Source organism: Vespa mandarinia, chromosome 2 (assembly GCF_050613455.1).
Source record: "Vespa mandarinia isolate Hongniang chromosome 2, ASM5061345v1, whole genome shotgun sequence".
Taxonomy (NCBI): Eukaryota; Metazoa; Arthropoda; class Insecta; order Hymenoptera; family Vespidae; genus Vespa; species Vespa mandarinia.
The window spans coordinates 19271480-19289119 of record NC_140811.1 but is presented as its reverse complement, the minus strand read 5'-3'; the positions used below and the strand labels follow the sequence as shown (position 1 = coordinate 19289119).

The following is a 17640-nucleotide window of genomic DNA, read 5'->3' as shown; positions in this document are numbered from 1 at the left end:
TGATCATAAGTAATATAAATACCTATTCAATATCATTATTGATATGTAATATAAAATATTGGAAAAATAATATTATCAGATAACATTAAATAATAATTGATCTATAAAGAATAAAATATTTCGAAGAAAAAAACGTTTTACGAATATTATCAATAAAAGTAAAATTTGCGAAAAATTAATAACCAATAGGAATCAAGATATATTTGATGAACACGATTGGTCGTTAAGTGTGAAACTCGACCAATTGCTTTCGTCGATTTTGTATTAATGATGAGTCAGTGATAAAACAAAATGGCGGATGCACTTTATGTTTTATACCTCTGACGTTTCAGTCTATGCCCTATGTTCCGCTCTATCGTATTTTATCAAGCTTTAGCATATTGATGCAAAAAGCTTGCCCTTCTAAAACGTATCAAGTGAAACGAGTCAAAAATAAAAAAAAAAAGAAAAAAAAAAATAAAAAATGAAATTCGTTAATGTTAAACCGATGTTACGTTTTTAAGTAAAAAAGAAGAAAATGAAAAATACAAACAATTACTGCATTCTGCAATGAACAGCGGTTATGTTTTCCAATGGAAAGTGGTTTAACGACAATGGCGGGACTGTCTCCGTCGAAAGTAAGTTGTTAATGTATCACTTCTTTCCTGCCTAAAGAGAAAAAAATATACTATAATATTCAATCCACATACTAAGCAAATTTTTCCTATTAAAAATATCGATAGCATGAATAATTATTAACAACATAAATAAATGTAGAACGATAAGATTTAGCTTAGGCTACGTATTATACAAAACTTCGTGTCAAATCGGAACGCTTATTTCATTAATTTTTATGTAAATTCCTTCAAGTTATCTTATCAACTTGCAAGCACTATTGTCGATTATTTATATTTCTTAGAGAGATATTTTAAAGAAAAATATTATTTAAATCGTGAAATTTTTGATCGTTCGTAGTATATTATATTTATTTTCTTTACGTATTTTCTTACGTGCTCATAGTCTGGCAACTGTTTAAAGTTTGCCCTTGATGATTCATACTTCGTATTAATTTTTTATGACGTTATATTTATCAAATATATGTGTATATAATATATATATATATATATATATATATATATATATATATATATATACAATATATAATGTATATTAAATGTTTAATAATTCAGATATCAGGTTTAATTAAAGAGAAAAAAAAAGAAAAAATTAATAAACAAATGAATAAATGTGTGATCTTGCATATATAATAGAAATAAATAAAATGATGTTTTTATCTTTTCAGCGACGATTACAGAAGGAATTAATGTCATTAATACGTGAACCACCACCTGGTGTCAGGGTAGATGGTGATTCAGCTGGACAAAACTTGACACAATGGATTGTACACATGGAAGGTGCAAAGGGTACCTTGTACGAGGGAGAAAGATTTCAATTACAATTTAAATTCAGTTCCAAGTATCCCTTTGATTCGCCGGAAGTAACATTCATTGGTAATATACCAGTTCATCCACATGTTTATAGCAATGGCCACATTTGCTTATCAATTTTAACCGATGATTGGTCACCGGCACTGAGTGTGCAAAGTGTATGCTTGAGCATTGTGTCAATGCTGAGTAGTTGCAAAGAAAAGGTATATAAGATCAATTAAATAAATCCTATAGATATTTATTAAATATGATATTAATTTTAGAAAAGGCCACCGGATAATTCTTTCTATGTGAAAACCTGCAATAAAAATCCAAAGAAGACAAAGTGGTGGTATCACGGTAAGATAAATTTCTTCAAAAAACAATCATAAAGGAAGAAAGCGTTGTATAAAGTCGCACAATATATGAAACAATTTTATTTCTTTTTTCGATTAGATGACAGTGTTTAAAGGCAAGGTCCGTACATAAATCCTCAAGTTGCATATGTATGGGTATCATTGGACCAAATGGAAAGAAATTTTTCCTGTGTCTTAAAGGAACGTTAAAAATTTTCGCAACTAAATTGCTGGGATTTTAATACATAGCTGAAATATGTAGGTGCATAAGCTAGAAAAGTGACTACGGCTTTATGACATACTTATGACCGTAATTAAAAGAAAAAAAAAGAAAAAAAAAAAGAAAAAAAAAAAGAAACCGGCATTTCAAAGTATTGAAGTCTCGCTCGGTCACGAATTATTACATTGTTAATAATAATAATAATGAAATGTATTACATGTTAGGTTTAAAATGAAGAATACTAAATTCATAATGCTAAGAGAAAAACAGATAAAGATAAGATGTAGATATAAAAATTGCAAAATTTCTTTCTTCGTTTAGAGTAGCAAATCTCTATTTGTTAATACCAATTTAAACGTATTAGAAAGGATCTCTTATCATTATGTAACATTAAAGCTATGAAGCGATCACGAATTCTATCGCACGATGTAAATTCTTTGTTTATTACATTTAATCATAAGGATGAAGCATAGAAAAGTAATCGAACGTTAGTTGTATTAAGAAGAGAGAGAGAGAGGGAGAGAGAGAGAGAGAGAGAGAAAAGAAGAAAAAACCAAAAGAAACACAAAAAAGCAATAGGTGTTACGTGAATCGGAATGCAAGTAACACGGTATCAAAAGGTATTTCATTCTTATCTTGTATCCCAATTAAAGGAGTTTAACATTATCGTTACCTAATCGTTGTGGTAGCTCTTATCTTTCATGAAGTAGTATTAACAAGAGTGATCACGACTTGTCTCTGTGCGACGATTGATTTAGTTTACGTTCGATATGTGTGTAGTCTTTCTTGTATAACATTTAAACGATGTTTACGTACGATAGCTCTTCATATTTTAGTACGATACGGCACGCGTGTTCAACGATCTTTTTATGTTACATATTTTCTATCAATTTAGCGAAGACATAGTGTATCTTTTTTCATATTAAAAATAAAGTCTACTGCTTTACGTTATGATACACCGATATTATGCATTTCCATGGCTCGTCATCGATAAGAATAAAAATGTAAAAGGAAATCTACTCTATCAAAAGTGATACCTTCGAGTTTAGCTTTCGAAAATTTTTCTTTTCGATCTCGGAATAATTCGCACCCGCGCGCGCTCGTGCGCGAACGCGTCTTTCAAATAGTCTACATAGCGTATTCAATGCGGAAGCACAGTATGTTTGTTGCTCTCGATGATCAAATAGCCAAGGGATCTCGTTGAATTGGGTAGATGTTACGAAATAGCAGGTTAAATTCAACGAGGAGGAAATAGAGTCACGAAGGGTTGAAATTGTAAATGAAATAAAAAGAAAAAAAACAAAAACAAAAAAAGAAAAAAACAAGAAAAAAAGATTAATCAAACCTCGTTCGATTCTCAAAGAACGAACAAACTTATCCGTGATATTTATATTTACACCAAGTTCGTATGGCCAGCGATAGATAACGATCTCTAAATTAATGATTCACGATACGGTACGATACGATAGAGACAGGAGAGGATAATTTATTCGAAAGAAATTCAAGATGTCTCCAAGTAATAAACGATCGATGCTCCCTTGATGTCCATCAATTTCAACTTCGTGCTACAAAAATTTCATTATTGTACAAACGAACGACCCCGACGATGATTGAATAAATGCAGTCGCTGAAATATTTTTTATTTTCTACGTAGACACATACATACATATGTACATGCATACATACATACATACATACATACATACATACATACATACATACATACATAGATACATAGAGACGTACATCGAAGGAACGAACGGCCAATTGATTTTGTCGAGGCAAGCAGAAACCTTGAAGCATATATCTAATCGCAAGTGTATTGGTTCGAATGTCGGTCATCGCTTTAATTCTTTCCAAGAACAATTACAAATCTCATTATCGAAGGACAATGTTGATAAAAATTAAATATATCAAAATTAAATATAAAGAAATGGGAATGCTATCTTTTCTCAAGAAATAATATCATCGATTAATCGGCCTTGTCGTTGGAACGATTCGAATGTTCAATTTATCTTTTCTCAAGGAAATAATAAAATTAGAAACGCAATCTATCGTTCGTTAACTTATTTGCAAAGTGTTCACGTTCGATGTCGAAGATCGGCCATTCTGTGCTTCTAACTCGTGCGTGATACACTCGAGGAGAGTCTCGAAGAAATCTCGCGTTGTCGTTACATTCGTTTAAAAGGCATATCGAGAAAGAGAGAGAGAGAGAGAGAGAGATAAATAGGAGAATGGAAAGGGAAAGAGTGAGAGAGAGAGAGAGAGAGTGAGTGAAGAGACACGAGTCGACCCGCGCCTGGAAACTACACTCTCGTCGAACTAAGTGGGGGCAGTTCGGGCAAGTTTAGTACGAATATCGATTCAGTCTCGCGCAAACCACCCCCGTGTGCCGATGCTTCAGCTCCACCTTTTGGGGGAGCTTTTTCCACCTCGCTTACGTTTGACAACGCTCGTCGTTATAAACATAGATTCGGTTAAAGAGGGAGGCGAGAACGAGTTAACGAAAGAGAACGATCAGAGAGAGGCAAAGAAAAAGAAACACCACGGGAGCTTTCACGAATAGTTCTCGTCAACGTTGAACGCGAAGCAATCGTGGCTCGATCGTGAAGAAAAAGAAAAAAAATATATATATATATATATCTATATATATAAAAGAACATTTCGATTTCAACAAAAAGACATAGGACATCTAAGTTCGTTCCTTTTCATTGTCAAGCATAGGTCCATGAAATGAGACTAATGTGCAAGCTCGTCGAAGGGTGGTAAGGGGTAGGGGTTGGAGGGTGATAGGATCTCAGGCGAGGGTTGAAGACATCGAAAGAGAAGCTTTTATGTCTCCGGTTAAAGCGAAGCCTTAGAACGAAGAGGACACAACGGCGGTGACTCCGTCTGCGACGACTCCCGCCGATCGAACATGTCGCGATTTCACGAGGGACGGACGAAATCGTGTTTCTACTCTTGACTAAGTCTTCTAAATATACGAGCAAGACGGTGGTGGTTCGATCATCGAAAGACATCAAGAGAGACATGTCTTCGATATCAGCTCAAGGCGTCGTTGAGAGAGCCAGCGCCGAATTGACCAAGAGGATCAACGGTTTGGGATTGAGGACCTCGAAGCATCATGGTCGGTGAAAGTTATCTTTTATTACCTTCTTTCTTTCTTTCCTCTTTTTTTTTTTTTTTAACCCTAATCTTCGAATTCTAATCACGAAAATCGAGTTGCCCGCCCACCTTGACAAATATCCCCTCGATAAAAATAAGAAACAAATGATCGTTCGCGAAACATATCATTCCTTGCAATTATAATATTATAGTTCGATTATTAGCGTTCTTCGTAAACGTCTAGAATTCGTCCATCCGAATTTTCAGCTTCGACTACTTTTGATGCAAGTTTCGGGTGCAAGCTTTCCTTCGTCTTCATTTTCGATGGAGAATTCATCATCGTTACGTAATAACGCGTAGATATTATGCCGGCGATTACAAAGGTAATTTAGCTGGTCGCGAATCAATGCGTCTTATCTTTTTTCTTTCTTTTCTTTTTTTTTTCTTTTACATACACATAATAATTAGAAACTTTAGGCAATTGGAAGAAAAATGGAGGGGGTGGAATGGGGGCGGGGATGAGGAAGAGAAAGAAAAAAAAGAACGCATTTTACAAGCGCATACACGCTCGACGACTTTTCCATATCGTATTAATTTTTCACTTTTCATCGTCATTTTCGTAATCGACTTATGTTCTTTCATACGTCATCGTACGTATCTACGTACATACATGTATTCCATATCATCGAAAGCGAAAATGAGAATTTTTGTTTCTTTCTTTCGTTCATCGTTATGCAATTTCGTCGAGTAGTGTCGAGTACACTCGTGGTCCGATTCACGGTCCGATTACCCCCTATCCTTCTTGTTCTCGGCCATTTATGCTATGCCTCTGATCCTTTATTTTCCAACTCGAATTATTTACGAAGCGTCGATAGTCGCCGCAATCTTAACTGCAGTGAAATCGATAGCATTTGGCCGCGTGCGTATAAAAATAGAGAGAGGCTCGATGTACTTAGGGAGAGAAAGCGAAAAGAGAGAGAGAGAGAGAAAGAAAGAGAGAGAGAGAGAGAGAAGGAATAGAAATTTTCCTTCTATTTCTCTCTCTCTCTCTCTCTCTCTCTCTCTCTCTCTCTCTCTCTCTCTCTTTCTTTGTTTCTTTTTTTTAACGAGCGTCCTTTACATCTCACCTTTTACGAAAAGATGTCACGAACTGTTCGTTCGGTCTGTAATTTTAACCGCTCTATGATTTAGAAGCGCGTCGTTTAGTACGCCAAGTAAATGACGTAGATGTTTACGAGGGTCGTAAAACATTTCGCGTGTCATACTCGCACTGCACCAATCGCAACCATTCTATTGTTGCGATAATAATAGTAAAGAGGATTAAAGAAAATGATTGTCGAAGAATGAGAGTAAAAAAAAAAAAAAAAAAAAAATAGGGAAAGGAAAAAAGGGAAAATGGACGATAGATCGTAACTTAATACGGAGCGTATTTTATCGAAGGTTCAATCAAGATAGGAAAACGAGAGGAGCGATTCTAAATTCTGCAACGTTCATTTATTTTTATCTTCTTCTGAGATTATCACTTGAGATACGAGGAGACCCTTCTAGTACTTACGTCCCTTCGATTTAAAAAGAAAAAAAGGAAAAAGAAAAGGGAAAAACGGCGTTAAGGAAATGTTCCCGCCATTTTTTTACTTACTTTTTTTCCTTTTCTTTTTTCAAAAGCCCTTGAGCATCGTCGAGTTTGCCGCCGTGTTCTGCTTACAACTCATTTCGTTGTTTCTTTTTTTTTCTTTTGCTTTTATTCCATCACAGGTGGAGGGAGGACGAGCGTCATGGAACGCGTTACGAATGTCTTTTGCGGAGGCGGTGGGGTGGCATATACAAATTTGCAGAGCGCGAACAACGTAAACACGATTCCGGAGAAGCCGAGTAGGAGCGTTCCAACGTCGATGAATAACATGTCAACAGGGAACAACAAAACTTTGAACAATGGTACAGGTAGCAGACCAAGGATATCACGGAACAAATCGAAAACTGTTAGCCTCGCGAGTGGTGGTATGGGAGGGTACGTCGCACCGAGCACGTGGGAGCAGTTATTGCAAGATGATCATTTTCTTGGACGATTCTTTCTTTATTTCAATGCCACCGAGAGAAGGATATTGGCTCAGGTAAAAGGAAAAAAAAAAAAAAAACAAAACAAACAAAAAGAAAACAAAAAAATAAAATGAAAAACAAAATGGATCGTCCGATTTGACAGTGTTACGTTTACATTAACTTTATTATACTGTGCAGGTATGCACGAGATGGCGAGACGTTCTATACGCGAGACCAAGACTCTGGGCAGGTTTGGTACCAGTAGTCAGGTGCCGAGAAGCTCGATCTATGCCATCCAGCTCGCGTACACGTCTCTATGCCTCCTTGGTAAGGCGAGGTTTTCATTCGTTAGTTTTATTGGGTGCCGCAGATGAAGATATACCAGAGTTAACGCATGGATTTCCTCTTGCGCAACGATACGTTCATTCCTTATCATTACGATGTTGCGCTGTCACCGACAGAGGTCTCGAAGCTCTTTTAGATCATATGCAGGTAAGATGATTCGTTTATATAAATGATAATAATGATGATTATGATATGACGATGATAACGTTAATGTGTTTGTTGCAAGCTGATAAACATGAAGATATAATAGATCGAAATGTTTGTCTTCTCTCAATCGTTAGGCTCTTTTCGAATTGGAACTGGCTGGTTGTAATGAGATCACCGAAGCTGGACTTTGGGCTTGTCTCACGCCTAGGATAGTATCATTGTCCTTGTCCGATTGCATAAACGTCGCAGACGAGGCCGTAGGTGCAGTAGCCCAATTGTTACCCAGTCTTTACGAATTTTCGCTCCAGGCTTATCATGTAACTGACGCCGCATTGAGATACTTCAGCGCCAAACAGAGTAGCGCCCTTAGCATTCTCAGGCTCCAATCCTGCTGGGAACTCACCAATCAGGCAGTAATAAATATTGGTGAGGCATTGTCGTTATTGATTTTGAAAATGATATTGATGTTATTGTCGTTATCGATCGCAAATGTTCTTGAGCGACCTACATCCTTTGCAAAATAACGTTTTATCGGTCACGCGGTACGCGATGATCGTATGATGTCGTCACGTCTTCTTAGCGCACGATCATATAATTCGTGTTTGCGCGTGTCGATCCGTAAAGTATATCTGTAAATGGAAAAACGAGATCTATGTGTACGTGTGTGTGCACGTATAGTCTTTCTCTCTCTCTCTCTCTCTCTCTCTTTCTCTTTCTTTGTATGCCTATGTATTTTAACGTTCTAAGAATATGATAAGCACTCCACCGACCGGCTAAAACGTGAAATTGAATCAGTCACACACACGTGCTGAAGATTAAATATAGAATTAAGGAACAGCTTTATTTAGCATTCAAGCTGTCAGTCAGGGTCGTCTCGTGAATTTTACGGGACCAAAGATTAAGAGAAAGGAAACTTCCTAATTGTGAATCCTTAAAAAATATATCAAAGAAAATTCTTTTAGAAGTTGATACTTAACGAAGTACAGTACGTTGACCATATCATCAAATATTTCTCCGATCAATCATCGGTCTAATACAAGATACAGGACATACTTGTATAGATGCCAACGAGACGGTCTTGCAATCGTAGTTCACGGAACGTTTACGATCGTATAAAATAAATGTATAATTTAGAATTTGATTAATGGAAATTCTACGAATATGATTAGATCTCTAAGCGTTAATTTTAGCTAATAATAATATCTAGCTCACGTACTCATTTTTTTTGTCGTAGTACATTCCTTGCCAAATTTGACTGTATTATCACTTTCTGGATGCAGTAAAGTGACGGACGACGGTGTAGAATTAATAGCGGAAAATTTGCTAAGACTTCGTTCCTTAGATCTGAGCTGGTGTTCGCGAATTACAGACGCAGCCTTAGAATATATCGCCTGTGATTTAAATCACTTAGAGGAACTTACGTTAGACAGGTAACGATAAATACCGACCGTTAAACATGCATATTACCTCGAAGCATATGTATTATTTACGTTACTTTTTTTCCTTTTAAATAGATGCGTCCACATAACGGATATTGGCGTAGGTTATATTTCAACAATGGGATCCCTAAGTGCTTTGTTCTTGAGATGGTGTTCACAATTAAGAGACTTCGGACTTCAGCATTTATGCGGTATGAGATCCTTACAAGTGCTTTCCGTTGCTGGTGAGTTACTCTTTATCGTTAAATCTCTACGATTAATATAATCGTAACGATTAAATGAAATAATTTCATTTCCAGGATGTCCATTACTTACTAGTAGTGGCTTATCTAGTCTGATACAGCTTCGTCACTTACACGAATTAGAGCTAACCAACTGTCCAGGAACGTCACGTGAGCTCTTTGATTATTTACGAGAACACTTACCACGTTGCCTAATCATTGAATAAGAGGAACCGAGTGTTAACTACGGTATTTGCGATACAACCTCTTTGATTTCGAACGTAGTCGCGTTGCTCGGCGATACGAAGGTGCAAACTCGGCACGACTTTGCGGAAGACTTGTATTATTTGTATACAGAAAGATATGTGCAAAGTAATACGTAGGGGAGGGAGAGAAAGTAAAAGAAACAAATGACAATGGTACATATGTACTAGCGAAAGGTATATCACGCAAGCGAAACGCTGATGACGTCCATATTCTGAGAGCATAACTATGTTTTTCTTCTAACGGGCATGGAAAAGGCCACACGCGATATAATAAATTAAATTAAGTAGTCTTTAGGCCTTTTTAATACACCGACGCCAGCATTTAACTGCACTTGTTCATTCGCGTTATGTTTTAACTGATCATAGTTTTATTATCTTCTTGTCTGCGTAATACGTATAGATACATAATCCTAATACCTCTTTGTATATGTTCTTAAAGCATGTTTTTTCGAATAACGAGTATCACCCATTATTCGACAAAAGCCAAAGATATATATACATATATATATATATATACACACATATGTGTATATGTATATCAGAACGAGAAAGAGGACTCACATAAGTCACCGGATTCGTTTCTCTATTCTGTATATTTCTATAGGAAAAAGAAAAAAAGATGTGTTACGCATGACATATTTTAATGGTTAGAGCTGTGATAAGATTTGTGTTACATAAAATTCCATTTGACTTTGAAATGTTCATGATATATTATATTATATTATCGATATTCATGCCGCTTCACTATTTGCACCTGCAATCGGAATATTAGATAATTTGCTTTAAAGAATCCTCCTAGAAAAACTATACTGTTACGAGACATTTACGAAACATGTTACCGGTTTATCTAGTACTTTATTCTTAAAAGATATGCTTCATATAATCTGTTTTATAATACATGTTATTGAAATAAGAACTGAGATCAATTATTACATATTTATATATTATGAGAAATGATATTTGTATTCGTGATTTTACTTGAGAATTTACTGTAATGGAATTAGCCTTTTTTAAATTTATAGTTTACCGTCGCGCTTTAGTTATTTCAAATTCCTTATGCAATAACACGTTAACAAGTCTAATATGATATAAACGGAGTATTTCGTGTGTTTAAAGTATTTAAGAACTTTACTATTTGGTTAACCCAATATGTCCTGCGACATATTAAACGATGTTAATATTTTAAGATAATATCAATGGAAATTTATTATTTATGTTGTATTTAATAACTCGCGTATAATAATTTATAGGTAGCCAACTAGAAAGATCTGTTTTCTATAACATTGTAATTATTTTTGCGTGTGTTATCACGTGTTTAGTACACAACATCTTTGTATATATTGTACAAATTATTCTTACTAATTCTGTTATCAATCAAAACTAAGCGTAAACATACCTGCACATGAAAAAAATTGTATTGGAAAATATGTCACTTTGTGATGCAGGTCACAGATGTAACATTCTATGATACATTGAGATGTGCTGTGAAATATAAATTTATTGATGAAGATTCAGTACTTTTAAATGTTGCATTTAATAAGTCTGAAAGTATTCACTGCATTTTCACAGGCTTTTATGCATTTTCCCACCAAGTAAGTAAACCAAGACCAGGTTCATCTATAGCACCCTGTGTGATTAGGTAATGTGAAAAAAGTTAAATAATACAAAAGTTGCAAATTAAAAAATGTAATACTTCCAATTGATTTATACTTACGCCCAAAGTATAAGGAGATATATTGCTAACTTCAGGTTTTTCAACAGTTTCATTAGAAATGTTAGGACCTGATGGTAATGTTTCCGTAAAGGATTCACTGACTACTCGGAATCTAATGATTTCGCCTAAGGGGATATAAAATTATTCGATAAAGAAAATAATTAAATACATTTCTAATGGCAAAATGATAACAAATATATACCTGCATCCATAAAAAGATCATGTTTTTCTCCATCCCCAGTATCGTATTCCCAAATCCATGCTTGTTCCGCTTGATCGAATCTAGAGGGATGCTGTAATTTGTGAGGTGGAATAACTATATCCTCGAAAAATCCTAATGTTACTAAAATAGAAATTTGAAGTTGAAATTATAATGTATATGCAAACAAAGAAAAGCAAATGAAAATCTTTTTATGTAGTTAATTTTATTTACCATGAACTCCATCAACGCTACAACTACGTATTTTTCCTATTAGAATCTCCTCCATAAATGGACGGAACACTACAAATCTAAATAATACTTTTGTATGTGAAGAACCATCTCCTGGAAAAATATATGATTCTTCTATTTTTGTTATGTCGTGCAATGCAATGCAAAGACCCACGTTTAAATATACCTGAAATTTTAAACTTAATTTTGTTGCCGTATTAAACTTAAGAAAAATTTGACATGACATTACCTTATTAGCTAATTTCCTATTTAATTCGTCAGTGATTGCATCATTCAATTTTCGTTTAAATTTCCATGGTGGTATTCTAACGGTATCTTTAAGTTCCGCAAGTACGAACATATTTTAGAAATTTCTTTATTTACATACAATTCGACGACGCGGCAAAGTGATAGGTTAGATTTATATATCAAATACAAATAACGATATTCTTTTCGTTATACAATAATTATACGAATTATGTAAATGTTAATATTTTAAATTTACTTCTATTAAATTAGATTTGTATATATGATTTATCCTATCGTTAAAAAGCATGTTAAAGAATCAACTAACACAACATTTCCTACACCATTCGTACGAATATGACAAAAACTACAAGGCTATTTTACATGTTCCGCTCGTAACGCATGCGACTTCAGCGACAGATATGGACAAAATATGAACTACGAGAATAAATAAGCGAGAGTAAATAAGACTAGAATAAAATATAATTTAAAAATGGTATTTTGCGAGAACAGTACATGCACAAATAAAAAGCTTATGCACAAATTTGAAAAAGTAAATTCTTAGATAAAATTTTCATCTTTAAAATGAGATTTTGTTTATCAAGATTAGCTGAGAATAATGCCTGTTCTCATTGTTGACATAAATGCTCTTTTCCACAATTTTTAGGAAGAAAAAGTTTAGTACTGTGACGTCTTTCGAAATTTGCGACAAAAGAGAAGAAGTTCGTACACCCACTACTGCTATTTCCATATCACTAAGAATGAGGTACGATTTATCATGACAAAGCGATTACCTAATTGTTTATATATGTAAATAGCTGATACTTAGATATTCTGCATCATTACAAACGTAAAGAATGCGTTTCAGGATAATAGCACGAAGAAACATACTCCATCATTATTTCAATAAATAATTCTATGGCAAAACTAAGGAAATTCGTGTCCAAAGTCAAAAAGATTATAAGGCGACAAAAACTTAAAATAATTTCAATTTGAAATTCGGTACTTTAAAATTTCAATCTTGGTGTAGTATAAACATAAACGATCCGACGAATAACTTTGACAATTAACGAGTTAGTTTCCTTTTGCACTCCGACCAGTGCACATCAATACTTTTTTTCTAAATGCGTAAATTTATAAATTTATACTTTCGATAGTTTTTCAATTATTTAAACAACCTTTAATGTACACGGTGTACAATAAACTAATATTTAAACATTAGTACATTCGTTTAAACATTACGAAAATCAAAACGCGTGACGAACTTAAAATAATTTCAATATAAAATTCCAGTACTTAAAAATTTCGGCTTCGGGTTTGCTGGCCTTCTGCAATATAAACATAAACGGTCCTTCGATTAACTTTGACAATAACCGAGTTAGTTTACTTTTGCACTCCGACCAGTGCACATCGACACGCTCTCTTTCTAATCGCGACAACATATAAATTAATATTTCCGATACTTTTTCAATTATTTAAACAATCTTTAATGTACGCGCTGTACAACATACTAATATTTAAATAATAATACACTCTCTTAAACATTACGAAAATCAAACCGCGTGACGAACTTAAAATAATTTCAATATAAAATTCCAGTACTTAAAAATTTCGGCTTCGGGTTTGCTGGCCTTCTGCAATATAAACATAAACGGTCCTTCGATTAACTTTGACAATAACCGAGTTAGTTTTCTTTTGCACTCCGACCAGTGCACATCGACACGCTCTCTTTCTAATCGCGACAACATATAAATTAATATTTCCGATACTTTTTCAATTATTTAAACAATCTTTAATGTACGCGGTGTACAATATATTAATATTTAAAGAATAATACACTCTCTTAAACATTACGAAAATCAAAACGCGTGACGAACTTAAAATAATTTCAATATAAAATTCCAGTACTTAAAAATGTCGGTTTCGGGTTTGCTGGCCTTCTGCAATATAAACATAAACGGTCCTTCGATTAACTTTGACAATAACCGAGTTAGTTTACTTTTGCACTCCGACCAGTGCACATCGACACGCTCTCTTTCTAATCGCAACAACATATAAATTAATATTTCCGATACTTTTTCAATTATTTAAACAATCTTTAATGTACGCGCTGTACAACATACTAATATTTAAAGAATAATACACTCTCTTAAACATTACGAAAATCAAAACGCGTGACGAACTTAAAATAATTTCAATATAAAATTCCAGTACTTAAAAATTTCGGCTTCGGGTTTGCTGGCCTTCTGCAATATAAACATAAACAGTCCTTCGATTAATTTTGACAATTACTGAGTTAGTTTTCTTTTGAACCCCGACCAGTGCACATCGGCACGCTCTCTTTCTAATCGCGACAACATATAAATTAATATTTCCGATACTTTTTCAATTATTTAAACAATCTTTAATGTACGCGCTGTACAACATACTAATATTTAAATAATAATACACTCTCTTAAACATTACGAAAATCAAACCGCGTGACGAACTTAAAATAATTTCAATATAAAATTCCAGTACTTAAAAATTTCGGCTTCGGGTTTGCTGGCCTTCTGCAATATAAACATAAACGGTCCTTCGATTAACTTTGACAATAACCGAGTTAGTTTACTTTTGCACTCCGACCAGTGCACATCGACACGCTCTCTTTCTAATCGCGGCAACATATAAATTAATATTTTCGATACTTTTTCAATTATTTAAACAATCTTTAATGTACGCGCTGTACAACATACTAATATTTAAATAATAATACACTCTCTTAAACATTACGAAAATCAAACCGCGTGACGAACTTAAAATAATTTCAATATAAAATTCCAGTACTTAAAAATGTCGGTTTCGGGTTTGCTGGCCTTCTGCAATATAAACATAAACGGTCCTTCGATTAACTTTGACAATAACCGAGTTAGTTTACTTTTGCACTCCGACCAGTGCACATCGACACGCTCTCTTTCTAATCGCGACAACATATAAATTAATATTTCCGATACTTTTTCAATTATTTAAACAATCTTTAATGTACGCGCTGTACAACATACTAATATTTAAATAATAATACACTCTCTTAAACATTACGAAAATCAAACCGCGTGACGAACTTAAAATAATTTCAATATAAAATTCCAGTACTTAAAAATGTCGGTTTCGGGTTTGCTGGCCTTCTGCAATATAAACATAAACGGTCCTTCGATTAACTTTGACAATAACCGAGTTAGTTTACTTTTGCACTCCGACCAGTGCACATCGACACGCTCTCTTTCTAATCGCGACAACATATAAATTAATATTTCCGATACTTTTTCAATTATTTAAACAATCTTTAATGTACGCGGTGTACAATATATTAATATTTAAAGAATAATACACTCTCTTAAACATTACGAAAATCAAAACGCGTGACGAACTTAAAATAATTTCAATATAAAATTCCAGTACTTAAAAATTTCGGCTTCGGGTTTGCTGGCCTTCTGCAATATAAACATAAACGGTCCTTCGATTAACTTTGACAATAACCGAGTTAGTTTACTTTTGCACTCCGACCAGTGCACATCGACACGCTCTCTTTCTAATCGCGACAACATATAAATTAATATTTCCGATACTTTTTCAATTATTTAAACAATCTTTAATGTACGCGCTGTACAACATACTAATATTTAAATAATAATACACTCTCTTAAACATTACGAAAATCAAACCGCGTGACGAACTTAAAATAATTTCAATATAAAATTCCAGTACTTAAAAATTTCGGCTTCGGGTTTGCTGGCCTTCTGCAATATAAACATAAACGGTCCTTCGATTAACTTTGACAATAACCGAGTTAGTTTTCTTTTGCACTCCGACCAGTGCACATCGACACGCTCTCTTTCTAATCGCGACAACATATAAATTAATATTTCCGATACTTTTTCAATTATTTAAACAATCTTTAATGTACGCGGTGTACAATATATTAATATTTAAAGAATAATACACTCTCTTAAACATTACGAAAATCAAAACGCGTGACGAACTTAAAATAATTTCAATATAAAATTCCAGTACTTAAAAATGTCGGTTTCGGGTTTGCTGGCCTTCTGCAATATAAACATAAACGGTCCTTCGATTAACTTTGACAATAACCGAGTTAGTTTACTTTTGCACTCCGACCAGTGCACATCGACACGCTCTCTTTCTAATCGCGACAACATATAAATTAATATTTCCGATACTTTTTCAATTATTTAAACAATCTTTAATGTACGCGCTGTACAACATACTAATATTTAAAGAATAATACACTCTCTTAAACATTACGAAAATCAAAACGCGTGACGAACTTAAAATAATTTCAATATAAAATTCCAGTACTTAAAAATTTCGGCTTCGGGTTTGCTGGCCTTCTGCAATATAAACATAAACAGTCCTTCGATTAATTTTGACAATTACTGAGTTAGTTTTCTTTTGAACCCCGACCAGTGCACATCGGCACGCTCTCTTTCTAATCGCGACAACATATAAATTAATATTTCCGATACTTTTTCAATTATTTAAACAATCTTTAATGTACGCGCTGTACAACATACTAATATTTAAATAATAATACACTCTCTTAAACATTACGAAAATCAAACCGCGTGACGAACTTAAAATAATTTCAATATAAAATTCCAGTACTTAAAAATGTCGGTTTCGGGTTTGCTGGCCTTCTGCAATATAAACATAAACGGTCCTTCGATTAACTTTGACAATAACCGAGTTAGTTTACTTTTGCACTCCGACCAGTGCACATCGACACGCTCTCTTTCTAATCGCGACAACATATAAATTAATATTTTCGATACTTTTTCAATTATTTAAACAATCTTTAATGTACGCGCTGTACAACATACTAATATTTAAATAATAATACACTCTCTTAAACATTACGAAAATCAAACCGCGTGACGAACTTAAAATAATTTCAATATAAAATTCCAGTACTTAAAAATGTCGGTTTCGGGTTTGCTGGCCTTCTGCAATATAAACATAAACGGTCCTTCGATTAACTTTGACAATAACCGAGTTAGTTTACTTTTGCACTCCGACCAGTGCACATCGACACGCTCTCTTTCTAATCGCGACAACATATAAATTAATATTTCCGATACTTTTTCAATTATTTAAACAATCTTTAATGTACGCGGTGTACAATATATTAATATTTAAAGAATAATACACTCTCTTAAACATTACGAAAATCAAAACGCGTGACGAACTTAAAATAATTTCAATATAAAATTCCAGTACTTAAAAATTTCGGCTTCGGGTTTGCTGGCCTTCTGCAATATAAACATAAACGGTCCTTCGATTAACTTTGACAATAACCGAGTTAGTTTACTTTTGCACTCCGACCAGTGCACATCGACACGCTCTCTTTCTAATCGCGACAACATATAAATTAATATTTCCGATACTTTTTCAATTATTTAAACAATCTTTAATGTACGCGCTGTACAACATACTAATATTTAAATAATAATACACTCTCTTAAACATTACGAAAATCAAAACGCGTGACGAACTTAAAATAATTTCAATATAAAATTCCAGTACTTAAAAATTTCGGCTTCGGGTTTGCTGGCCTTCTGCAATATAAACATAAACGGTCCTTCGATTAACTTTGACAATAACCGAGTTAGTTTTCTTTTGCACTCCGACCAGTGCACATCGACACGCTCTCT

At 34.0% G+C, this 17640-nt stretch overlaps 3 protein-coding genes across 5 annotated transcripts; 2 read left to right on the top strand and 1 right to left on the bottom strand.

Moving 5' to 3' along the window:
• Positions 1 to 475: 475 nt before the first annotated feature.
• Positions 476 to 2121, top strand: LOC118451372 (ubiquitin-conjugating enzyme E2 W). The gene is made up of 4 exons (XM_035887828.2): positions 476 to 617; positions 1283 to 1630; positions 1691 to 1766; positions 1863 to 2121. Exons 1-4 carry the CDS (start codon positions 573 to 575, stop codon positions 1874 to 1876), a joined length of 483 nt encoding a protein of 160 aa, XP_035743721.1. The 5' UTR covers positions 476 to 572; the 3' UTR covers positions 1877 to 2121.
• Positions 2122 to 3081: 960 nt separating this feature from the next.
• Positions 3082 to 11667, top strand: LOC118451313 (uncharacterized). The gene is made up of 7 exons (XM_035887757.2): positions 3082 to 5109; positions 6843 to 7198; positions 7323 to 7616; positions 7751 to 8042; positions 8851 to 9046; positions 9131 to 9279; positions 9355 to 11667. Exons 1-7 carry the CDS (start codon positions 5013 to 5015, stop codon positions 9501 to 9503), a joined length of 1533 nt encoding a protein of 510 aa, XP_035743650.1. The 5' UTR covers positions 3082 to 5012; the 3' UTR covers positions 9504 to 11667.
• Positions 9540 to 12302, bottom strand: Polr3H (RNA polymerase III subunit H). Of its 3 annotated transcripts, none has more exons than XR_014981832.1 (5): positions 11937 to 12302; positions 11690 to 11873; positions 11459 to 11599; positions 10939 to 11381; positions 9540 to 10296 (listed from the first exon to the last, which is right to left on the bottom strand). XR_014981832.1 is itself a non-coding variant. In XM_035887812.2 (5 exons), the coding sequence occupies exons 1-5, from the start codon at positions 12045 to 12047 to the stop codon at positions 11116 to 11118; spliced, it is 615 nt and encodes a 204-aa protein (XP_035743705.1). In that variant the 5' UTR covers positions 12048 to 12302; the 3' UTR covers positions 9540 to 11115. The 3 variants fall into 3 exon arrangements, 2 of the variants coding, with proteins under 2 accessions (XP_035743705.1, XP_085511306.1); XM_035887812.2 differs by having other exon boundaries at positions 9540 to 11169; positions 11257 to 11381; XM_085655180.1 differs by having other exon boundaries at positions 9540 to 11381.
• Positions 12303 to 17640: the final 5338 nt, after the last annotated feature.

Bases quoted from the DNA above. Each gene is read 5' to 3' on its own strand.
- LOC118451372 (XM_035887828.2), top strand. From the start codon at position 573: ATGGAAAGTGGTTTAACGACAATGGCGGGACTGTCTCCGTCGAAA. The intron at 618-1,282 runs GTAAGTTGTTAA...TTATCTTTTCAG, and splicing joins CGGGACTGTCTCCGTCGAAA to CGACGATTACAGAAGGAATT. The intron at 1,631-1,690 runs GTATATAAGATC...TATTAATTTTAG, and splicing joins TGAGTAGTTGCAAAGAAAAG to AAAAGGCCACCGGATAATTC.
- LOC118451313 (XM_035887757.2), top strand. From the start codon at position 5,013: ATGTCTTCGATATCAGCTCAAGGCGTCGTTGAGAGAGCCAGCGCCGAA. The intron at 8,043-8,850 runs GTGAGGCATTGT...TTTTTGTCGTAG, and splicing joins TCAGGCAGTAATAAATATTG to TACATTCCTTGCCAAATTTG. The intron at 9,047-9,130 runs GTAACGATAAAT...CCTTTTAAATAG, and splicing joins GAGGAACTTACGTTAGACAG to ATGCGTCCACATAACGGATA.
- Polr3H (XM_085655180.1), bottom strand. From the start codon at position 12,047: ATGTTCGTACTTGCGGAACTTAAAGATACCGTTAGAATACCACCATGG. The intron at 11,874-11,936 runs GTAATGTCATGT...TTAAAATTTCAG, and splicing joins ATAGGAAATTAGCTAATAAG to GTATATTTAAACGTGGGTCT. The intron at 11,600-11,689 runs GTAAATAAAATT...TTTCTATTTTAG, and splicing joins TAGCGTTGATGGAGTTCATG to TAACATTAGGATTTTTCGAG.